The sequence below is a fragment of the Eupeodes corollae genome, chromosome 3 (assembly GCF_945859685.1).
Source record: "Eupeodes corollae chromosome 3, idEupCoro1.1, whole genome shotgun sequence".
In the NCBI taxonomy this organism is placed as follows: Eukaryota; Metazoa; Arthropoda; class Insecta; order Diptera; family Syrphidae; genus Eupeodes; species Eupeodes corollae.
In genome coordinates this window covers 62,878,161-62,904,187 of record NC_079149.1, presented here as the reverse complement: position 1 = coordinate 62,904,187, position 26,027 = coordinate 62,878,161, and the positions used below count along the sequence as shown (strand labels likewise).

The 26,027-nt window shown below is 35.8% G+C and overlaps 1 protein-coding gene across 7 annotated transcripts in view; it reads right to left on the bottom strand.

Annotated features, from left to right (window-relative positions):
• Positions 1–24,061, bottom strand: part of LOC129950036 (uncharacterized) — a 47,448-nt gene extending 23,387 nt beyond the window's left edge. For 2 of the 7 annotated variants that reach the window (XM_056061805.1, XM_056061810.1), the window contains exons 1-3: positions 23,724–23,973; positions 414–528; positions 75–342 (exon numbers count right to left, since the gene is read on the bottom strand). In XM_056061805.1, the coding sequence (XP_055917780.1) occupies positions 75–342; positions 414–514 (369 nt within the window). In that variant the 5' untranslated portion in view covers positions 515–528; positions 23,724–23,973. Of the gene's footprint in view, positions 1–74; positions 343–413; positions 529–4,991; positions 5,587–23,723 lie in introns of those variants that run through there. The other 5 variants (XM_056061808.1, XM_056061807.1, XM_056061809.1 and 2 more) reach the window with 5 other exon arrangements.
• Between the last annotated feature and the right edge of the window lie 1,966 nt (positions 24,062–26,027).

The window sequence follows — 26,027 nt, the reverse complement described above, 5'->3', positions numbered from 1 at the left end:
ATTTATCATGAAATATGTATGCATGGAAATAATGGGTTTTATTTATAATATTTGTATTTTATAAAATTATTTACCTTCACAGTTATTGGCTGTTTTAATGTTTGATCAACATTTTTAAGAGTTAGGTCAAGTTTGCGGTTTCTCTCCTCTATCGGCAAAGCTTTAGAGCTTAGGGAAATAGATTTATCGTCTGACATCTGATAGCAATGTGACGAATGCCGACGTATAGCTACATTTAAATTGAATGGCAATAAAGCAATTGAGTTGCACTGTTCCTGTTCTTTATCATAAAGATCCAATAAAGAATTATTAGGTAAGGCCAAGCTCGAAGCCCTTTCAGATCTAAAAAATCAATTACAATTAATAGTTTTTTTATTTCTTGATAATGCAATCTGTAAATTTTTAAGACATACCTTGGACGATTTTGATTCAGTAATTGTTGAGAACGGTTTGTTGGTTGAGTATTTTCACATTCAATCAAGTGATTTTGAATCATTTTGGTTAAAATTGTCATTAAAACACTTTAGACTGCAAAAGGTAGGAAAAATAAAAATTGAAATTACCAAGTCTCAAAATAAGAGTAAACGGAATTTTTATATTAAAAAATTGTCAAGTATCAATTTAATATCTTTGAAATATTGGACATTCATTATGCATAGATCAATTTACTAAACTAAAAAATATCATATTCTCTGTAATTTATATTGCAATATTATGACGAGGCGTTCTTAAGTTCTTTTAGAATATAATTGATTTTACTTAGGTTTTTTGTTATGTAAAAAGTATTGAGATTAAGCCCTATTTGGTTAACAGACAGAACATTAGTTTTTTAAAGTAGTACTAAAATGCAGCACTGAAGTTTAAGTCCCTTAATATCAGTCAGAACTTTCCAATAAAAATTACATTTGTAATTTTAAACAATTTTTTTTTAATTTTGTCAAATAGGAAAAAAAAAATGTGAACAAATATTTAAAGTTCTTTATGTTTTAGAATCAGGGCTGTAGGTTTCAGATTAAATCCATAAATTAGATGTATCTGTAAAGTCAATACTTAGATGTGTTTTAAATTTAATATAATACATAATGTATCTTATTTATTCATTAAGTTTTGCTTTTTTAACATACGGCCATTCATTCATTTTTCAGTTTCGAAATTAAAGCTTAATTAAATATACATCACGTTACTTTTTGAATGAAGATTTTATTTAATTACCAAACAAAAATATTAAAATGTTCATTGCACCAATTGCTGAGTAATTGATGAAATGTGAAATTACGCTACGATCACACTTTTCATGAAAAAACGCCATTATTGGTACTGTTGTGTAGCATATTTGGCCAGAATTTTTTCAAACAGATTGGTAGAGCAAGAGTATGCAATATAAACACAATTCAATATTCATTTTTACCTAGAAAACAAATATGCTTTGCATTTATTTTCATCCTTTTTGGATTGTGCGACGGAAAATTCTTGACAAATCAAATCATAACATTTCTGTCCTCAAATTTTTAAAAGGAAAATGTCAAATTTGTAGGAGACATTTTGTTTATATTTCTGAGGATACGGAAATCTCTGACATCCCAAGAACATAAACTGATCAACTGTCAAAGTCAGGATTTTCAATCATTATTTGACCACACAGAAATGACAGATTATTGGCATTTTCCAAGAAATACAAATTAATGACAATTTTTACTAAAACACACTAAACGTTCACTTTATGTGGATACAACTTATAGGTTTCCTGGACCCGCAATATGCGCAAATTTTGTATGTTCAAACACTCACCAAGTGGGAAATGTGCAACATCGATGAAAATATACAGTGTTCCACAAATGTTTAACTTAATTAAGCAGATTAAAATTTGTTCCTAATGTCGATAACAAGAAAGGAAACATTTTGCCACAAATAAATACTAAAAAAATATATTTACGTTAAGCTGAAAAAAGTAATGATACACTTGGCAACTCTTTTACTTTTTTTAAGCAAACGTGCAGCGGTAAATTCTTTGTATGACAGTTAGCCATGCAGTTTACGAGAAGCAATTGTTTGAGCTAGATCTATTAAATTTTCTGTGTAATTTTTGATGAAAAAGAGTCAAGAAAAAGAGAGAACAAGAGCTTACATTAGAAGAAAGGCGCTTGGTTATTGATCTTCATCAAAATCAAAACAAATCGTACTCCAAAATATCAAACAGTTATTTCTAGAAGCCGTTTCACTGTTCAAAACGTTATTAAGCGCTTTAAAAACGAACACCGCGTGGAAAATAAATCCGCGTAGTGGACGCCCATCAACACAGACACACCATACATGGTGTGTCTATGCCCATCAAAACTCACTTCACGGGATAGGAATAGGACACAAATCAAGCATATATGTATGTAAGTGCGAGCAAGATAAGTGGAGAGCTTAAAATGTACAATAATAAAATAGTTCATCCTGAAACTGTGCGACACGACGCGCCATCGTTGAAGTCCGATTTCACTCTCGTGCACCTAGAAGAAAGCCAGTTAATCCGTGAGGTAAATAATAATAAAAAGAAGATTGCGTTTGCAAAACAGTACGTAAATGAGACTCCGGACTTTTGGTCGAGTTAAAGTATAGCGAAAGCGAGGGGAAGCCTTAAATCTGAAAAATACGATTAAGACAGTAAAACACGGTGGTGGAGGAGTAATGGTATGAGGCTGGAAATCTTGTCCTTAGCAAAAATACCATGGACCTTTCAATATCATATATTAATAAACTTAAGAAAATAAATTTATTCGTCGCGTAAAAAATTATAGTTGATACGAACTGTCAAACTTTATTCGCGTTCCACATTATCCACACTCCCAAGGAATGAAATAATCACGCGTACTTAACTTAAAAAAATCATTCTTGTTTTGGTTTTGGTGGTGGACGTCTTAGAAACTCTCATGTGAAAGAAATGTCAAAATTGACGTATATTCGTTAATTCGTTGGTCGTGCTCATGTGAATAGTGCTTAAGTCTCTTCTAATTTCTTAACAATTTTATCGATTATTTTATTATTTTATTGATAGTCAGCAAATTATGACAATCACAAACAACGCATAGTGCGCGAAAAGTATTTTTTTTTGAAACACCAGATTTATAGTAGTAGTTGTACTCGTGGCTTGAAGGTTAGTGAGTTGTCATGCGAGAGGTCTTGGGTTCGATCCCTGCCTGTGTGAGTGTCACCTAAAGTTACCCGTGGTACTGCCTCTTGCGAGGAATTGACAAATTCTCCAAGAGTAATTCTTGTCACGAAAAAGTCTTTTCTCAAATTAGCCGATCGGATTCGGCATAAAAACTGTACGTCCCTTCCATCCCTGCAATTACTCGCACACAGGAATGGTTGAGAGCTGTAAGTCACTAGGCATTGGTTCTCTACGGACTGTTGCGCCGTCTTATTTTATTTATTTTAGATTAAAGTTAGGTTAAATAATTTAATGCTAAGCGATCCATTATCGTAAATGGCAAACATATAAATTATATATTATGACGCCTTAAATGACAGCTGAGTTTTGACAGATGCCAAATGTCTTGAATGATCTTACAGTTTATTTCAAATTGTGTTACTATTAAATAAATTTGTTTTTTAAAGTTACCATTTCTTTTGAGATCTTTACCTGACTTGCACATACAATATATTTGGATATGGATAAAAAACAACTCAAATGCATAAAATCTATTGGAGGAGAATGATTATAATATTAATCAAATTCGTTTGAAACTTGTGATCATTCTAAAAGTTTATAAAAAGGTTAGGATTTTTTGTAATTAATTTATTTCAAAGCATTAAGACCTGTTGCCATCCCAAAACAAATACACAGAATTTGTATACAACGTTTACACTCAAACATATTGGACGGGCAAAAATCTATCTACTTTACACAACTTCAAACTATACAAGGTTCTGTAAAATTTCAATAGATTCTGTTGTAAACTTCGTTCATAGACAGCGACTCTATGTATAGTAATGAACCACATCAACAAAATAAAATTCATCTATTTCATTAACCAATCCTGGCAGAATTTTTCGTTTAAATAAGCAAATTATAGTGGGTTATCGAGACCCGTGTTTTATTTTTATCTTATGAAAATCTATACAAAAGTAATGCACTATTTTATCACTTGCAGTCTATTAACTGATCTAAGGTTTCACGAAAACATAACTTTCTTATCAACAGAGAAATTCATAAATATATAATTTTTTTGCATAAAATGACCTCCAGTTTTGCTTTAACTTGGGTTATTTTCTTAATGTTCATACTCTGTTATTCCATCAAAAATAGTATTACAAATTTAAGAACAAACAATTTCAAAAACCTTACAGCACAACATAATCTACATTAAAAATTTAAAATCGATTTTTATTTTATCAAAAAGGTATATAAGCCCATTTTAAGGAGTTGGACTTATTATGATAAAAATACACTCGAGCTAAAGTTACGTTGTTTTGTTTTTCGTTTTTTCTAAAGACACACAGGTAGAGATTTTTCTCAAAAGTTGTATCGTAGAGTAAGGTATAGTACTCGTACTATTATACAAGTACCAGATCTTATAGTAGAATTACATATTTAAAAGAAATTGTGTAGGAGGAATGTTGTTGTTTTCCGGACTAAACAGACGGATTTTTCCAGCAGAGAATAATTTCCCCGAAAGTCGCTATCTATGAGCTTCTTTTTTTTTAAATACATACATACATATGCATACAAAAGTTCATTTGCCTTAAAAAATAAAACGATTTATTTTCTATTTAACTGTAAAGGACTATAGGAAATATTCGAAGTGACGTAAACTCCGAACTTTTAAGAGTTTTATTTAAACTTTATCAAATATTTGGTTTTTGTTTCATTTTTTTCTTTTCAGGTAAAATTGTTGACTGCAATAAATTTCAAATACAAATATATCTAGGCATAAAATATACCTCACACACACATACAAAAACTAAAATAAAAAACAATAGATTATGTTCCTACAAGTACATACTATTTTTCAATATATCTCGGCCCGAATATCCTCGTGAAATTTCTCCTGTCCATCCAAGTGGATGGGGTTGGTTATAGTTGGTTTTTTAACTTTTCATTCGTTTTTTTTTTCAACAGGACCTTTGCATATTTATAACTTATTTTTTTTTTTTTTTATACAGAAAAAAAGGAGTTATTAAGAAACACTTTTTCTTGCACCTGTAAAGCTTTAATTGCTTTGCACGGTTTTGGTAGTTTTTCACCTTCTTCAAATATTGAAAAATTCAATCAAAATAATCGATTTTTTCTTCAGACATGATTTTAACTATGGAACATATAATTTTTCTTTTTTTATTTTTTAAACTTCCTTCAACGTTTAAACAAGAACTAAATTATTTGTATATGTATTTAAATATTAAAGCTTATTTTGTAATTATTGTCGCGAGATTACTTCATTAATGCAAGAGGAATATATTTATATTATATTCGATAAAAAAATTGTCGTTCGTATATTTTTAATATGTATGTTTGTTGTAAAAAAAAACTGCAAATATTAAAATAATTTTTTAACAGCAGACAAAGTAGCAAAGTAGCACGTGGTGGCTACGTCTACGACAACCGCCTACGCACTGCAGCCGAGTTAACAAAATCGAGGGTATATTTCCCTGGATAGGAAAATAGCAAACTTTTCCAATCAGAGCTCTCAGAGAGAGAGAGAGAGTAGTTACTCTTATCTCTTATCTTTACTTTGAAGCATTCCTTTACTGTTTCTAGGGATGAAACCAATGTTGCCGTTTTCTGGAACTCATGCTGCCATTTTAGTTTTTTTTATTATTCAGAATAGCACTTCCCAATAACTTCCGATGACAGTTATTGTGAATAAAATCGTCCTGGAAATGTTTCGCATATTCGAAAAAGTGGTACTGTGAACTATTCGTAAAAGTGTGAATTTTAGATAATGTGAATGAATTTTCTTTGCCTTATTATGAGTATCAATTTGATATTTGGCGGAGCAAAATCGCATCGTCACCTCCAAGTGGTGCCAAGAGCTGAGACACCTGAGCTACCTTCTCAGGAATTAGGAGCAAAAGATAAGATAATCGCTCTAAAGAACCAGCTCTCCAAGAAACCTAAATAGAAGAGGTAACTGAGCTATTTATGGGACTAAACAAAAGTTACAAAAACAAAAACAAATATGGCAATGAGTAAAACAAATAGGTATAATACCCCAGGTGGCAATCCAGATAAACTGGTAAATCCACTCTCTTCGGAGATCGGTCCTATGGATTCTTGGAAGGACCAATTATTGCTTCTAGGAAATAGACGGAGTTCAAAAACACTAAGAACTCCACCAAAAATATCACCAAGGGTTACTCCATCGAAAACCCCAACGCAAAAATCAAATGACATAGAAGTCATAACCGAAAAAGGAACCATCTATGAAAAGATCGAAACAAATGATCAGCTGTGTTTCACAAAAAACAACGAGATCCACCAAGTTGAATCCGAAAATTATTTCGATAAATGGCAAATAGAAATCTTAGCCAGAAAACAACTTGAAGCCCTTGTTGAAAGTCTTCAGCAACAAGTGAAGAGACTCAAAGAAAAAGTCAGCTTGCTCGACAAAAAGTCCGTGAAAGACAACATATCAAGTCAAAAGTCACCAGTAGTGAAAAGCCCACAAAAAACTGCTAATGAGTTTCATACTGATGAGGAAGAGCTCCTCCTTGAAACTGAAGGAAACCGAAATAAACGTAAGTCAAAGAAACGAAAAGCAGAGAGTAGCCCAGAGGCTGTTATAAAATGTCAGCAAACAGGTTCAAAATCAGATACTGCTACAATAATGAGAGCATCCAATAAAGAAATAAGAGATTTACCCCAAAATAAGTCTCACGTTAAAGGTACCAGGCAAACTGCCCCACCTCCAATTATGATCTCCCGATTAGCAATGTTTTGCGAGCTAAAGAGCATAGTAGAATAATGCACGAATAAGGCATGTAAATATACATCATACAATAAAGACAATTGGAAAGTCATTGTTGAAGACGCCGATGCGTATAGATCTGTCACTGAAGAATTGAACAAAAAGAAAATTCAGTGGCACTCGTACGAAAATAAAGCTACAAGATCGATAAAAGTAGTAGCAAGATGCCTTCACTCATCATGTGTTGCCAAAGAAATTGTCGAAGACCTTATACAAAAAGGCTTTCAAGCTCTCGATGCCAATAATCTTATTAAAAATGAGATAGTAAAAGACTCCACTGGGGTATCAACGACAAAAAAGAGATCTCTACTTTTATTTATGCTCACGTTTGAAAATAAAGAAAGTCTCGATAAGATTTACAGTATTAAATCAATTATGGGCATAGTTGTCAAAATTGAACCACTGCGAAAGTCGAAATCTGTTCCACAATGTAAGCGCTGTCCAGCCTTTGGGCATACACAAAAATACTGCAATCGCGAGTTCGCTTGTGTTAAATGCGAAGGCAGACATGCAACTAAAAACTGTCCCATGGGCAGAGAATATAAAGCGAAATGTGTTAATTGTCAAGGCAATCATCCTGCAAGTTACAGTAGTTGAAAGCAAAAAAGTAACGGTCGATAACATTACTAAAAATCAACCGTGAAAAAGCAATTGCACTAAGCAAAAGTAATGAAAATAAATCCTATTCTCAGATTGTAAAAAATGTGCGGAAGAATGAGGAAACTTCTATAAAAGAAATGCTGGAACTCATCCTGAAAAGGATTGACCAACAAGATTTAAACATAAAACAGCTAAGCGAAGAAGTCGCTCTTAAAAAACAATGATGGACAGAACACTCAAAATCGCAACATGGAATGCAAACGGTATTTTACAGCATGTATCAGAACTAAAAATCTTTTTAGACATAGAGCATATAGACATTTGTTTGGTGTCCGAAACCCACCTCGCTATTGAACAAAGTCTTGATAATAAATTATCAAACTATACATGTTATCACGCTCCGCACCCAGCTGACAAAGCTAGGGGAGGATCAGCAATACTTATAAAAAAGTGCTTAACACACTATGAAGAACCAAAGTTTACTAAAGAAAACATGCAAGTAACAACAATTAGTATTGGTATAAAAAAGAAAGAATTCAAAATAGCAGCTATATACTGCCCTCCGAGGCGCTCTCCAACTGAAGAAGACTATGCAGAACTCTACAATTGTTAGGACATAACTTCCTTGTTGGTGGCGACTTCAATGCTAAACACACCCAATGGGGATCTAGGCTCATAACAACAAAAGGTAAACGGCTATACCAAGCAGGCCGAAAATACAACTGCGAATTTTATTCTTCTGGTTCGCCAACATATTGGCCATCTGATACTAACAAAATACCAGACCTTATAGACTTTTTCGTAGTTAAAGTATTAAACGAAATCATATAAGTGTCGAAGGTAATTACGATTTATCATCAGATCATACTCCAGTAATTTTATCACTGAGCGAAACAGAAATAATAGAAAAAAGTAATCCCAAGCTCGTGAATAACAGAACAAACTGGAACGAATTCAGAGACAAACTTGAAAATTTTATAAACCTAAGATCCCCTATGCAAACAATTGAACAAATTGATCATGAAGTAGAACAATTTATTGCTGATGTGCAGCAGGCTGCAGAAGAAAGTACTCCATCTATTTCGAATGCGAGAGAAAAAGAAATAAAATATCCTATCGAAATAAAGGAGTTGATATTGGAAAAAAGAAGAGCTAGAAGAAAATGGCAATCCACGAGATTCCCAGATGATAAGATAGTTTTTAACCGTCTTAACAACGAATTAAAAAAAAAGAATCTGTGAGTTTAAAAATGATTCACTAAGTAGATTCCTGAAAAGTCTGACGACGGATGCTTCTACAGAATACTCCTTATGGAAAGCAGCTAAGCGCCTAAAAAGACCTCAGACACAAAACCCGCCGATAAAATCTCAAGATGGTAAATGGATCGGAAACCCGAAACAAAAGGCTGATCTCTTCGCTGAACATCTCGCGAATGTTTTCAAGCCATTCCCAGCAAGCACAGCTACAGATCCCTTACAGTTTGTTGACAGAAACGACGAATGTGAAATACCTTTTGTCACGCTCAAAGAAGTAAGAAGCATGTGTCAACATAAGTTGTCAAACAAAAAATTACCAGGGTACGATCTTATAACTGCTCAGGTTCTGAAAGAAATGCCTCTTATAGCCTTCAAGAAACTCCAATTTATAATAAACGCATGCCTTAAACTAAGATATTTGCCACATCATTGGAAAATTGCGGAAGTCATTGTTATACCTAAACAAGGAAAGCCACCAACAGAAGTTACATCTTACAGACCAATATCGCTTATACCAATCATGGCAAAAGTTTTTGAAAAACTGCTACTTAAAAGGCTTAACAAAATAATTGAAGAAAGAAGACTAATTCCGAGCCATCAGTTTGGATTTAGAAATAAACATTCCACGATAGACCAAGTGCATCGAATTACGGATGTTTTGGAAAAGGCACTTGAAGAAAAACAAGTATGCTCGTCTGTATTCTTAGATGTTGCTCAAGCTTTTGACAAGGTTTGGCACTTGGGACTTGAGTACAAACTGCATAGGGACTTCCCCAGGCAGTACTACGAAATACTGAAATCCTACATTACGAACCGACTCTTTAGAGTACGGTACGACCAAAATTACTCGGAACTTAAGAAAATTGAAGCCGGTGTACCACAAGGAAGTGTCCTAGGACCAACCCTGTATCTGTTATATACAAGGGATATTCCAGTGGACATCAACGCTATCATGGCCACCTTTGCTGATGATACTGCAATATTGGTGCCAGATAAATCCGTTACGAAGGCTACACAAAAATTGCAAAATGCAGTCGATAAAGTTAGTGATTGGACGCACAAATGGCGTATCAAATTAAACGAAACAAAATCGACGCATATAAACTTTACAAACAAAAACATAAACAATGTTCCAATTTTTATAAACAGTGCAGAAGTACCTTACTCCAATACCGCCAAATACCTTGTAATGAATTTGGATGCAAAGCTTAAATGGAAAGAACATATCAAAAAGAAAAGAGAAAAACTAAACTTGAAGTACAGAAAAATGTACTGGTTAATAGGAAAGAACTCTGACCTATCTATCCAGAACAAACTAATGTTATATAAGCAAGTATTGAAATTGAAACCCGTTTGGACATATGGCATCCAACTATGGGGCTGTACAAAGAAAACAAATGCTGAACTAATCCAAAAATTCCAAAGCAAGGTTCTTCGTGGAATAATAAATGCCCCTTGGTATATAAGAAATAGCGATCTACATCGTGACCTTCAAATTGAAATGGTTACAGAAGTGGTTAAGAAACACGCTGTATCACACAATCAGCGACTGCAAAGTCATACTAACTCTGAAATGGAGACCGTATTAAATGTACGAGACAATGTTCGGAGATTAAGAAGAACTAAGCCTCATGAGCTGATGGGCTAAAAGCTACGGGAAAGTGTTATTACCTTAAACTTCCCCCAATGCGATTTAAAAATTAAGAAATAAAAATCATTTGTCGATCTTTCATAGATTGGTCCTGATTTACCGGTGGTTTTAGTGCGGTAAGAGTCCCACACTACTCGGTACCGATTCTTACCGAGTGTCTTTTGAAGATTTCAATCGGATAAAAAAAAAACAAAAAAAATTTAATAGTCGATAATAATTTCTATCAATTATTTGATAAGTTGGAATTATGGCCATCAATTGGTTATTTTAGACCGATTGTGAATATTTATCAAAAGTTCATTCCGAATGATTTATTTTGTTTGACGTTTAACATATGAAGTATTTCACTAAAGGAAAAATTCCTTGTGCGAAAATGTAGTTGCTCTTAAGTAAGCAACGTTTCCTACGCTCAATTGTTTACTTCCTTGGGTACAGAATTTTAAAACCGCTGCTAGTTATAGTACATTTGGAATAGATTGCTGACTTTTGATCGGTTTAATTTTTTCCTCAATATCGTTTAATACGTCCAGGAGGGCTTGTTTGGAAAGTCTGAAGTTTTGAATCAATGTGCAATGAAGTTTCATCACCCAATGCAAGAATTAAAGGAAACTATCTTATTACATGTATGCATTCTAATCGATTGGAGAGAAAACGTGATATCAACTTCTGATATCCGCATCTTCTCTGATAGTCAAGCTGCTATCAAATCCCTTGACGGTGTCTCGACCAAATCTTTAACGGCCCTCGATTGTCGATCGTCTCTAATGGAGATGGCGCAGCAATTTAACATTCACCTCTGTTGGGTGCCGGGCCACAGAGACATCACAGGTAATTGTAGAGCCGATGAACTCGCTAAAAATGGAACCGTCATACCTATTTAACCTGAAAGGGAGAAGATAGGTATACCGATAGCTACATGTAAACTTATGCTAAAAGAAACAGCTTTTGCGATAGCAAATTCTAGGTGGCACAGCTCACCAACATGGGCAGCCACAAAACTCATATGGCCTTCACTGGACCTAAAGCACTCTAAAGACTTGTTATCTCAAAATAGACTTCATATTAGCTCCCTAATAGGTGTCCTTACAGGACACTGTCTTATAGGCAGACACGCAATACGACTTGGCGTAGCCTCAAATGACTTCTGTAGGAGCTGCATGGACGAAGAAGAAGAGGAAACAATCTCTAATCTCTTATGCACTTGCCCTGCTCTTTCACTCAGATGCAAACTTCATCTGGGGGACTACTCTTTGGATAATCTCAGTGAACTAGCTAAAAAGGATATCAAATATCTTCTTCGCTTTATAAAAAGCTCAAAATGGTTCGACTAGTTAGAAGTAATTCTCTAGATTCATGTGGTATCACAACGGGCCTTTCTCTTGGCCTAAGTGTGTGGATTGTAAATCCGCATCCACGTTAACCTTACCTAACCTAACCATACAAGAATTATGTGGAAAACGAAATAAGGTTAGTAGACGCTTAGACAGTAACAGAAAAAAAAGGTTTCATTTTACTCTCCATTCCATTGAAATTCTCCTCCTCAACATCTTGAACATTAATCATACACCTGCACACGCTGTCAACATTATTTTAACAAATCTGCTTACGTTCTACTCTACAGTTCTGCACACATGTTGGCTTTTCAACTCACTCCATAAACAAACAAAAGGTTGTCCCATGATGAGTTGCGAAATGATTAGTTGCGAAACGATAAGTTGCGAAATGTCGGATAGAACAATTTTGTTTCCTTTCCTCTTTTTTCCTCTCTGTTCAATGGAAGGAATAGAGATTATGTTCTTTTTCTCTCGCTGATCTTCACAGTGCTTGGGGTGGGTTTTAACCTACAAATGGAAATTATTTGAGATGCTTGAAACCTTAAGGTGAATTTGATTCATTCATCGCAGATCATTTAAAAAAATGTGGGAACTCAGGAAAGGGATACACTTCTTATTTATCTGAAAATAATCAAATATTCATTGATATAATAGTGAAAATTTAAGGTGAAATTAGATCGGCAAAACATTTTTCCCTAAGTGTTGACAGTACATTCACCCTACCTTTCTTATATCGACCAGTTGCTTTTTGTAATTCTTTATGTTAAAAATTGTGTTGCCATCGAAAGATTTTTAAAATTTATACCTATTCAAGACTGACACAATCTTGACATTTCTGGGAAATCGTGATATTTCAATAGAGGATTGTAGATTACAAAGCTATGATAACTCGTCTAATATGTCGGTAAAATATTCTGGTTTGCAAGCAAGATTAAAGGAGAATTGCGAATTTGCTACCTTTGTACATTGTGCAGCACATTCTCTTAACTTAGTAGGGCTTCATGCAGCTGGTTGTGTGCAGGAGGCAACAAATTTCTTTCAAGTGGTTCAAAAAATATACAACCCATGCATCTCATAGATTTCTTAAAAGCCTCTCTGAAACAATGGTCTGCACGAGCTGATGCAGTTAACGCGCTTCATCATGGTTATAAGCAAATAACTGAAGCCTTGACATCTATATCTAGAACTCCAGATCAAGCTCCCGACACAAAAAGCGAAGAGCCAAGCCTGTCTAACAAAATGTCAAAACTGGAGTTCCTCATTTTAACAGAAACTTGGAGCACAATATTAGAAAGAGTTCATAAAACCAGCAAGAACCTTCAAAAAGAAACAATAACGATTGACGTTGCTGCCAACTTGCTTTCTTCACTATCAGTGTTGCCGAATCTCATGATTCTCATGATTTTTCACCCCTATCTCATGATCTCATAAATTTATTGAAAATCTCATGATTTTTCAAATCTTCCTTCAAAAAAGGTATTGGTGCCGATGGAGCTGCAATATTTACAAGCTGATGTCCCAAACCTATTTATAATGAAGTGTATTTGTCACTCCTTCCATCTCTGCGCTTCATTTGCATGTTCCAATTTACCCTCAAGTATTGAAGACTTAAGTTGAGATGTTTATGATTATATTCAGAACAGTCCTAAGAGAATTGTAGCATTTAAAACTTATCAAGCCATTTTGGAGATGAAGCCAAATCAAATTTTACAGACACGGTTGCTTTCGAGGCAGTGACGTTCGATGCTCCACCCTTTTTGATAAATTGAATTTCATTGACACAGCGTGACAATGGGGGGGGGGGCGGTTCAGAAAAAGCTGAATCCCAATCTTTTCCTTACACGTCAGAATGATGAATTAACGTCAACTGACTCCCCACCCTTTCTCTTCCTCCCCAACCATCTCACATCATTATTGGTGTTAAACGACCCGTGCCGATGATCAGCCTGGCTGGGGGCCCAATTCAAAAATAGCCCAGTCTCTAACGGAGTATCCGGATACCTGGCGACCTCCGGATTAACTAGCCTTATCTGTACATGCGAATCTCTGTGCAGATGGACCATTTTTCTTCCCGTCTCGTGGGACCAAATATGAACAAAACAAACAACAAAAACAAAAACACATGTGAAACCGGTATCTCTTCAGGACCAGGCGGCAGCTTGGTGTCCGCAGTCTTCCTCTACTGCGCTGTCCTGTGGGTGCGGATTCGAAGACTTTCCGGGCCGGAGCATTGGTTTCCATGCGCTCTACGTGACCCAGCCATCTTAGTCGTTGGACTTTTACTCTTCTGGCTAAGTCTACGTCGCTGTACAGCCCGTACACTTCGTCGTTCCATCTTCTCCTCCACTCCCCTTCGATGCATACGGGACCGTAGATCACACGAAGAACTTTTCTCCCGAAGCGACCCAAGGTGCTTTCATCCGCTTTTGTCATGGTCCATGCTTCTGCACCGTATTGCAGGACGGGGATGATAAGGGTCTTATATATCAACACTTTGGTCCCTCGAGAGAGGACTTAACCACTCAATTGCTTTCTTAGTCCAAAGAAATAGCGGTTAGCAAGAGTTATTCTGCGTTTGATCTCAGCGCTGGTGTTGTTTTCTGCGTTTACAGCGGAGCCTAGGTAGACGAAGTCCTTGACTACCTCAAAGTTACGTCTGTCGATTGTGACGTTTTAACCAAAACGTCTGTGTTGTATGTCCTTTCTAGAAGACAGCATGTACTTTGTTTTGCCCTCATTAACCGTTAAACCCATTTTTGCCGCCTCTGCCTCAATACTCACAAAAGCCCCATTGACATCACGCTGCGTTCTTTCGATTATGTCAATGTCATCAGCATATGCCAGTAATTGGGCAGACTTTTGAAAGATAGTGCCTCTAGTGTTGACGTGTAAGCTCTGCACTATTCTTTCAAGCACGATGTTAAAAAAATCGCATGACAGCGCATCACCTTGTCTAAAACCTTTTTTGACATCAAAAGGTTCTGTTAAGTTATTTCCAACCTTTATGGAGCAGCGTGAATTCTCTGATTTCAGGTTGTTGACGATGGGCTTTAGACGTTGACATATTACGGCAGAGAAGAATTTATAGGCGATGTTAAGTAGTCTTATTCCTCTATAGTTGGTGCAGTTTAGAGGGTCTCCTTTTTTCGCAAACAATACTGAGGTTCCATTCATCGGGCATGTTTTCTTCCGACCATATCTTACAGATAAGTTGGTGCATGCTTCTAACCAACTTATCTCCAACTGCTTTAAAGAGCTCGGCATTCAAGCCATCCGCTCCAACTGCTTTATTAGGCGGAAGGGGTTTTTGACTTTCATCGTCTATGTTGAATGGATCATCCTGCCTGATAGCGGGATTGGGTTCGTCGTCGACGCTATACAGTCTGCAGAAGTGTTCTTTCCATATCCTCAGCATTGACTGCGGTTTCACTATGATGTTGCCACTTTCGTCTCTGCAGCCTTCGGTTCAAGGATTATGTACCTGTGAATTTCGCTTCATCTGTTCATAAAACTTTTGAACTTCATTCCTGCTTTAAAACCTCTCAACATCTTCAACCGCACGCCTCTCATGCCCTCTCATTTTCCTTCTGAGAAGTCGGTGTTCCTCTCGCCTCTTCTGCTCGTAGAGCTCATGAGCAGCTCTCGTCCTTTTACGCAGCGCCGCTTTGCGTGCCTGTTGTTTGGCTGCATTTGCCTGCCGACATTCCTCATCAAACCAGGGGTTCCTTGTTGGTGGCTGTTTGAAACCCAGCACATCAGAGGCGGCTTCTCTGATTGCATCTTGGCAATGTTGCCACTGGTTTTCGATACGTTGTGTTGGCGGCAGAGAACTTCGAGAGAGGTTACTTGTAACTCCGTCGGAAAAGGATTTGGCGATCTCTGGCGATTGTAGCCGTTCGACGTTGTATCTTCTACCAGCACCTCCCTGTTTTGCCTTGGGTCTGGAAATCCGAAGTACTACCTTGGCTTCAACGAGGTAGTGGTCCGAGTCGATGTTAGCTCCTAGGAAAGTTCGTACATCCATAATGCTGGAAGCGTGTCTGGCGTCGATCGCAATATGGTCAATCTGGTTGACGGTAGATTGATCTGGAGAAGTCCAAGTTCCTTTGTGGATGTTGAGGTGTGGAAAACGCGGACTGGCTACCATTAGCTATAGGTATAATTTTGGAATGTTTCCATGCAGTTGGAAAGTATCCGTTGTTTACACAATGATAAAAAAGAGACAAGTTAAAGTGAGATCAAGGGAAATCGGACATTTCCTTAATACATAGTTTAAAATTTTGTCAAAATCAAATGACTTTTTGTTATTCAAATTCGTTCTAAATGTATTGAATTTTTGATATCTGGTGAAAGGTAAGGAAACTTGGTTACATATATTTCGTTTATATTGTCTAAAATTACTTCAATTTCTGCATTATTATAATGATAACACAGTGCAATGGGTAATCCCTTCTCCCCTTTCCCACCATCCCTCACAGTCATATTATCTCAATCGATGTAGACATTGCGTACGGTCCTTTTATAGCTATATAGTGTATACATCGATTGAGTTGATGTGTTTTCTAATAGATTAGTATTATGTGATATCTAGTTAACCAGGGGCGGATCAGTATGCAGATTTTTACTTAGGCATAACACTAGTGGAAATCTGTAACTGACAAGTTCAAATTGGATTCAAGATAAAACATATAGTATAGGTAATTGTCCGAATTGTGTTTAATTAGTTTTGAACATTAGAATGTTGGGTGAATTCAGAGTGGATTTTAGCAACATTCGTGGTTTAAGAAAGAACTTCTATGCCACATAACAACAGGCCAGCTGTTTTGGCATTGAGTGAAACTCAAATAGGTGAAGATTCCGATCATTCAGAATTTAATCTAAATGGGTATAACTTAGTGCCATTATTTTTTCCTCATCATGGATTAGCCGTGTATATAAGAAATGATGTGGCGTACCAACTCCAGCCACAATATGGTTTGTGCCCTAACACAAACTTCAATTTCATGTGGTTAAAATTTACGGTAAATAAGCGCATCATCCACACATGTTTTTTATATCGAAGTCCAAATCTGGACAGAAATTCAACTTTTAACGAATTTGATGATCTGTCTGACTCCATTCAAAGAATTGTTGCCCATTATCCTCACACTGAAATCGTCATTGCGGGCGATTTTAATGTACATAATTCTTCTTGAGATCTTTGCTGAATTAAATCAATTAACTCAGCTTGTCGATGAGCCAACTCGAATCCCTGACGTTGCAGGTCAATCCGCCAACACCCTAGACTTGTTTCTTACCTCTGACCCTAATAAATACACAATTGGTGTATTACCGCCTTTAGGCACATGAGACCATTGTATCGTTTCTGCGAAATTCTCATGTCGAAAAAACACAGTTAAAGAAAAACCTCCTATGAGAACCGTTTGGCAATATGAGAAAGCCAACTGGGACGGTTTCAATGAATTCTTCAGGAACTTTAACTGGTCACTATGCTTTCTCGATAGTGACGTGGATTCCAGCGCAGAAATGTTAACAAATTTAATTCTTTGTGGAATGAGAAATGTAAGTTTCCGTTGTTATAAAGCCAACCCTACTGAGGAAAACCGGAATAAGTTTAAACAAGCTAGAAAGACCTGTAATGGTCATATTCGACGAACCAAATTTTTGCATGATCGGAAATTAAGCCAAAAAATACTACAATGTCCCAAACATACGAAACACCACGTCATCCTCGGTTCCAACGATCGTCCACAATGACACTCCCTATGTAAGCTCGATTGATAAAGCCAATTTACTTGCAATACATTTTGCTGTTACTTCGACGCTACCGGATAGTGTCATGAGTCCTCCTGTTCTTGAGAGAGTAAATGATTGTATGGGACGAATCTTCTTTCACACTCGTGCCGTCGAAAGAGTACTGAAAGACCTTGACATACACAAATCTGCTGGCCCGGATAGTATTCCCCCTACTGTTCTGAAGAGGTGTTCTTCAACGCTGGCAAAACCACAGCGTAAGCTTTTCCATCTGTCCTATTCCACAGGACTCTTCCCAAGTGGATGGAAAACTGCATTTGTCCAACCTGTCCCTAAAAAAGGCGAATTCTCCTCTCTCTCAAACTATCGTCAAATGGCACGTCCCTTCTTCCCAGGGTCATGGAAACGCTGATTAATTTTCAGCTTAAGAAATATTTTGATGAACGGAAGCTTCTTAATGACCGGCAGTATGGCTTTCGTAGCAATAGGTCCACTGGTGATCTCATGGTTCATCTCACCGAACAGTGGAACAAATCTTTACATTGTTCTGGAGAAAGTAAGATTATTGCACTTGATATTTCAAAAGCATTTGATGGAGTTTGGCACCAAGCTCTCTTATCGAAAATGCTTGCTTTTGGTATTGATGAATCTCTTCTTCGTTGGATTAGAAATTACCTTTCTAACCGTTCAATACAAGTTGTATTGGATGGTTCCAAGTCTGAAATTCATAAAATAAATGCTGGTGTTCCCCAGGGCTCCGTTTTGTCTCCGACTCTCTTCCTTATATTTATAAACGATCTTTTGTCTCTCACTTCTAATCCATTAAACTGTTTCGCCGACGACAGTATCCTCAGCTTTTCATGTTCGTTTTTAGATTCTCACCCTTATCCTTCGGATGTTGAATTTAAACGGCAGCGTATGATAAGCTCATTAAATTCTGATCTTGACAGCATTGTCCAATGGGGAATCAAAAGCCGTGTAGAATTTAATGCTTCGAAAACTCAATGCTGTCTCCTGTCGTTAAAGCGTAACCCACCCCCGATGCCACTATCCATGGGCGGCACTTGCATCCAGGAAACTAATCAACATTCAGTACTCGGTATGAATATCACAGATCACCTCTTATGGAACGATCACATATTCGATATAACCAAAAATGCTGCCAAGTGCTTAGGAAGATGCAAGAAATTGTTCACCCCTTCTAATCTAGCTATAATCTACAAAGCTTTTATCCGCCCAAAGCTTGAATATAATTCGCATATCTGGGCAGTTGCCCCCAAAACGAGTTTTCAAAAACGAGAATTCAAAAAAAGGCTTTAAAAATGATAGGCGACAGAACTGTAATCGAAACATTTACATTGCTAGAACACCGTCGCAATGTTTCATGTCTTTCGTTATTTTTTAGATATTTTTACAAACAATGTTCTGTCGAATTAGCCAGTTGCATTCCACCCCTTAAACAATTCAGCCGTAATACTCGTACTTCTAGGAATGCTCATCATTTTACCCTTGAGCTCAATTTCGGGAGTACTGTCAAGTACAGAGATTCATTCTTAAATCGCACATCGAGGATGTGGAATGCTTTGAATAACTCTGTTTTTCCCTCCCATTTTGATGTTCAGAACTTTAAGACCAATGTGCACCGGTATCTCCTTTTAAATCCTTCCCTATTTTCCTAAGGCTCGCACTGTGTTTGAATATAAACATATAAAGGGTACTAATAACCCCTTTAGTGCTTGTGAATATAAAAACAAAAAAATCGAAAACATTGGTGGCTCCAAAAAAGCCAGATGATCTAAAATATGACGAGCTTGTACAAAAATTGGTAGCACATTTTGAGCCCAAGAAAAAAAATTACAGCTGAGCGTTATAAATTTGTAAATAGAAACCAAGAGCTAGATGAAAGTGTCTCAGATTTTATTGTTGCTATTGAGCAGCTGGCAGAAGGTTGTAAATACCTTGAGTTTTTAAACGAAGCTTTGAAAGATCGTCTACTAATGGGACTCAAGAACAAACGAATACAGTCCAAATTAATCGACGCTGATGAATTAACATGGGAAAAAGCATGTGAAATAGCTTTAAATATGGAGCTAATAGAGACAGAGATGGCGAATATGAGTGGTGGTTCGGCAGTGGCTGTAAATTCGGTGAGGACAAAACGTAGTGATGGTGACAGAGATTCCAGGAGTACAACAGTACGACCCCTCGGTGAGCATGCGGTTCGAAGTAATTCAAGGTCAAGAATGAGAAATTTTGATAAGTTACAATGTCATTTTTGTAAAAAGTGGGGACACACACAGAAATATTGTTATATGAAAAACCGTAATAACAGTTATTTTAGAAATCGTTCAAAGAGTAGAAATGGAAGTAATTCATATAATGCTCAAAGAAACAAAATCAGTGCAGTTAATGATTCTGATGTTGAAGAAAACTCAGGTTTAGGTTATTTAAATAACGTGATATATGATTACAGTAGTGCATTATTTATACATATAATATGTAATGGCAAGCAATTGAAGATGGAAATTGATTATTTGTTGGTGGCAGAAAATATTATATACCCGGTCAAATAAAGCAATTGGGCTTCTCCAATCGTTGCGGTAGAAAAACCAAGGGGTGAAGTTCGACTATGTGTTGACTGTAAGGGTACCATTAACCCTTATGTACGAACAAATCATTATCCTTTACCTAAAAGTGAAGATATTTTCGTTGCAATGGCGGGTTGCGCTGTTTTTAGTGTTTTGGATTTAGAGGGGGCTTACCAGCAAGTTGAAGTAGAGGACTCTTGCCAAGAGTTTCTCACAATCAATATAGATTGGGGGTTGTTTAGGTATAGAAGGCTAATTTTTGGTGTAAAGTGTGCATCAGCAATTTTTCAAGATATTATGGATAAAATTTTGAATGGGTTATCAAAAGTAAAGTGCTATATTGATGACATAATTATAGGAGGAGCGAATTTCGATGAATGCAAAAATAATTTAAGGAAGGTTTTAGAAAGGTTAAATGAATTCAAAGTCAGGGTTAAATATGAGAAGTGTAGATTTTATAAAAATGAAATCGACTATTTGGGTCACATAATAAGTGAAGATGGCATTAAGCCAAGTAAAAAGAACTTAGAAGCCATAAAAAACGCTCCCCAACCCCAAAATCTTACTCAATTGAAATCATATTTAGGTCTCTTAAATTATTATTCCCGATTTATTCCAAATTTGTCTACTGAACCGAGATCTCTATATGAACTAACGAAAAAGGATGTAGCATTTGAGTGGTCCAGTAAATGTGAAGAGGCATTCATAAGAAGTAAAACCCTCATTTTGCAAAATAATATTTTAGCATATTATGATCCTAGTAAAGAAATAGTATTGCATTGCGATGCAAGTCCGTACGGGGTCGGGGGAATTTTGTCCCATATAATTAATGGTATTGAAAGACCCGTACTTTTCGCATCAAGCACTTTAAGCTCTTCGGAGCAAAATTATTCGCAATTACACAAAGAGGCCCTAGCTATAATATTTCAAAAATCAAATGGGGTGGCGCAACAGTCCGTTGTGAACCAGGGCCTAGTGACTTACAACTCTCAACCATTCCTGTGTGCGAGTACTGTTGTCAGGAATGGAAGGGACCTACAATTTAAGGCCGAATCCGAACGGCTAGTTTGAGAAAGCACTTTTTCATGACAAGAATTACTCTTGAAGGATTTGTCAATTCCTCGCAAGAGGCAGTACCCGCGAAAATTAATTTTTTTTAAATTAAGCTGCACATGCAGGGATTGAACCCAAGACCCCTTGCATGACAGTCCAACGCACTAACTATCATGCCACGGGTACTACAGCTAGCTATAATATTTACAGTGAAAAAATTTCATAAATACATTTATGGAAGAACTTTCACTATATATTCGGACCATCAACCTTTGCGGGAGATTTTATATCCTAAGAAATCTACGCCAGCTGTTGCGGCAGCTAGAATTCATAGGTGGGCTGTTTTTCTTAGCACATATCAATACAAAATTGAGTACAAAAAGGACTTTCCCGTTGCATTACAGTATGCCACAGGTCTAGAAAATGATAGCATAAAAGCCATACATTCAACGAATTACATGAATATAAATTTTGAAGATGTTCGTCAAGAAACCGAAAGAGACTGGGAGTTAAAAAGTGTTCTCGGTATGATTCAAAATGGTTTTCCCTGTTTAGTTCAGCATAATCTTAAAATATATGTTCAAAAAAAGTTTTCTTTGTCACGAGAAGGAGGCTGTTTATTTTATGGAGAATGTCTTATTATCCCTAGAACATTGAGAGATTCAATTTTAACTTTATTACATGATACGCACATCGGAGTTGTGAGGATGAAGATGTTAGCTAGACAATATTTTTGGTGGCCTGGCATCGATGGCGACATCGAGAACCACGTTTTTAATTGCAAAGCTTGTGTTTACTCTAGTAACAAACCCGTGCCTAGCCATCATCAACCGTGGCCAAAATCAAATTCATTTTTTGAGCGAGTACACATAGATTTTTTTTATTTACAAGGTAATAGTTACTTAATAATCGTGGATAGTTTTACAAAATGGGTAGATGTTAAAATAATGAAAAATACAAAAATTGAAACCTTAGTAAAAGAACTAAGAACTGTATTCGCATATTTTGGGTTGCCCTCCACATAAGTGTCCGATAACGGACCCTCCTTCGATTCAACTTTGTTCGCAAAATTTTGCAATGACAACAATATAAAATATATGAAAAGTCCACCATATCACCCCCAGTCTAATGGTGCTGCCGAAAGAGCAGTGCAAACGGTAAAGACATCATTAAAGAAAATGATGATGGACACAAAACTTGTCACTCTTCCTACAGAATTATTAATATGCAATTTTCTTCTCAAATACCGTTCCACGCCATCGACAACCACAAACTATGGTCCCAATGAAATGATTTTTAAAAGAAAACCGAAAACTCTTCTTGATAATATTAATACAAAAATAATCGGAAATTCGAAACAGGATGTTGAAAACAAGTTAAAAATATCAAAAACGTCTTCAAATGCATGTCAAATGAATATAAAAAACCCTTGAAATTTTTTTAAAAAAAGGGGATAAAATATTATACAAAATGAAAAATAATTTTAATTATAATTGGATTCCAGGAATTGTTCAAAAAAGAGTTGGAAACGTAGTATATTTAATTAATGTCGATGGAATCTATAAATCTGCACATATATCACAACTCAAGAGATGTAACTTAAAAGACATTTGTTTTGCGCCTTCTAATGCACTAAAATCTGATTCAAAAAAAAAACAAAGCATGTGAGATTTAAAAACCAACAAAAAACAAAGGCGTCTTCTTTACCTATTTATAGGGAAAGACGGCAATCTGATAGATTAAAAGGCAAAAATATTGTAAGTTATAAGTAAAATAAAAATGAAGTAATAATGAAGAAATATATATAATATGTGAATTACGAATGTATTTATATTATTAATATTTAATAATTTAAATAATAATTAATCATTTTATCTAATGCATTGGCTTATAATGTATAAAATAATATTTTGGTTATGAACTTATTAATAGATATTAAGGAAAAATCTTTTTGAGTTGAGAGGAGTGATATGATTGTATGAATACGTTTAGATTACACTGTAATATTATCATCATTGCACTCTTCTATGATATGATTGTATGAATACTTTTACATTACACTGTAATATTATCATCATTGCACTCTTCTCCTTATTTTCTCTAAACCATTAGCTGTAAGTTAGTTTAAGTTATTGTGAATAAAATAAATTTAGTCTTAAGTCAAATCTGGTCGTTTTCATTTCTCCTCCGTTGAAACATAAAAATCGTCTTACGTGAAGTGAGACTATCATCGAAACGCTATCGAAACCCTGATTTTTTAATACCGTGAGCACTTTCGAGACCAATTTTAAAATGTAATGCTGAATGAATTTTTTTAGGAATCACATAAAAATGCACTGCAGAACAAACACAATCATAATCTCTATTTAACTTGCTTTAAGTATAAAAAAAAACAATTAATTACAAAAACTAAAAGAAAATGTTAAATAACCACATTCACAATGAAAAACATAGAAAAGTGAACATGCACTTATGAAAATAGCAGTCAAGTAATCATTTCAAAAATATATTTTTTATTATTTATAGCTGTGTACCTTTGATGGTTGTTGATTGATCGTTTTGTTTTCATTTCCTTTGGGTTTATATCAGGTGCCTTAAGTTGAAGCCACATATACATTATGTATATATCACAATGTAAATCCTTCTTCCTCTTAATCTTATCAATTATCAGTATATAAAAGAGAATGATCTAGATGAAAGAAACTACACGATCAAAGATTGTTTATCTTTTTATTAAAACACCTTAAGCCCCTTAAAAAACTCACGGATTTTTTCTGTCGTATAAACGATTTTCAAGAAATAGAGAAAGAATGCTAAAGACTATATTCACATATTCATCATTTTGGCAACTTTCTTGTTATGGTTCTAATTAGAGGCCAAATACAACACAATGCAACTATGTACATAAAAACAAGTACAACAGGTTAAGTGCTATAAAGGCAATTGTTTTTATAAGAATTAAAAGAGTCAACATAAATATTATGGGAACAGTGTCAAATTATTATTATTAGCCCACATCTTAGACGTCTGGTACACATTTTCTGGTACACAAATGTTTAATTCGTTACAAGAATACAAAAATAGAAGGAATCTTCTCAGAACATATTTCTTTATTCTTTCACTCGTAAATTTGTTAGTGGAAGAGATTTTGAGTGCACTATGCTATAATTGCATACTCAACTTTAGTTTCTAGAAGTCAGGCAGACTATGAAAGTGTCTTTTAGTAAATAAGATTATAAATGAAAATTGATAAATTTAAAGAATTTCTCGGAAAAAAATTAAATCTTAAAAAGGTTTTAACTAAGTTTCAAAGATAAATAATTATTTAAATTCCTCTAATGCGGCTTTCGAAATAGATACTCCTAGAGTTTAGGCAGTTGACAAACGTTTTTGTTTATTTTAAAATCGAAATACTCCATAAGCCTCAAGGGGTGTTGTTTTATTAATTAATTTTATCAACCCTTAACCCCTTACTGCATGTTTTTTTTTTCTTCATGAAAAAATATATGTGATAGTTAATTATAATTTAAAAACACGTGTTTCAAGAAATTAATTTTTTTTGAAAAAAAGTGCAAAGTTTTACGATTTTCGGTTTGGATCATATATGGCACATTGAGCAGAAAAAGTACCCGTGGCATGATGGTTAGTGCGTTGTACTACGCGACAATTGGCGCACTACGTAGGCACAAGAGTGGCTTACTGACAAGACTCAAAAACTTGCACAGACGACTTACAGACCCACGCGACTTGGAGGTTAGGACACTGAAATCGTCAATAAAAAAATGTCAATCTGTTGATTAAGGAGAACTACAGGTTATGAATTAACAAGTACTGGGACCGCAAGATCCGGTCAGTTAATTCGAGTGACCCTGGTATGTTCCCCAAAATCAATAAGATATTCGGGAAAAAAAACGACAATGACCTTCCGTGTCTTAAACTCCAAAGAACCGAAGAGAACAGAGACGTACTCAGGAGTGCGCAAATAGATCCAGAAGAAGCCATCTTTGACGATGACTTTTACATAATTGAAGACCCGAAGGAAAAAGTGGAGGCGGTGGGAGCTGCTTTCCAGCAAGTACCTATACAAGGTGAATGTCAGCATTCGCCCTAACCACGACCTGGAAAACAGAGCCCTACTTAATCACTTTTACCTCCGTAATGATATCACACATTGGCGATCTGAGAACCGCGGTTTCATGCGGTTCAATGACGATTCCTTGGCAAATGCCATAATCGCAGAGCAAACGGGACCAAGTCCCTTGTTAGTGACGAAGGTTGAGCTTCAACTCATCTTCAATTCAATAAAAAATAAAAATTCAGCGGGTGTGGATGGTATATCCAACGTTGTACTAAGACAAATCTTCGGTCGATAAGTCTTCTTCCGAGCATCAGCAAAGTTTTCGAAAAAATCATTAATAGGGCTCTGACTAAGTGGACTGCGGACAACAAAATAATTCCGGACAAACAGTTCGGGTTCAAGGCGGGTCATGACACAATTCATGCTGCGTCTAAACTCGTTTCTGATATCCAATGGAATAAATCAAAACAACAATGCACAGGTGCTGTTTTGGTTGATTTGGAAAAGGCCTTTGACACCGTATGGTTAGAGGGTCTTTACCTAAAACTGAGCAGGCTTGGCATAAGCAAGCCATTGTTGTATATACTTTATGATATGCTTAACGGTAGAAAGTTTGTTGTCAAAAGTGGCAATGTAACTTCTACCACAACATTCTCAATTAAAAATGGTCTTCAACAGGGAGCGGTGAATTCGCCGATTCGCTTCAGCATTGACACCAGCGATCTGATAGGTAGTCTTACAAAGGCAATTGCGTACGCCG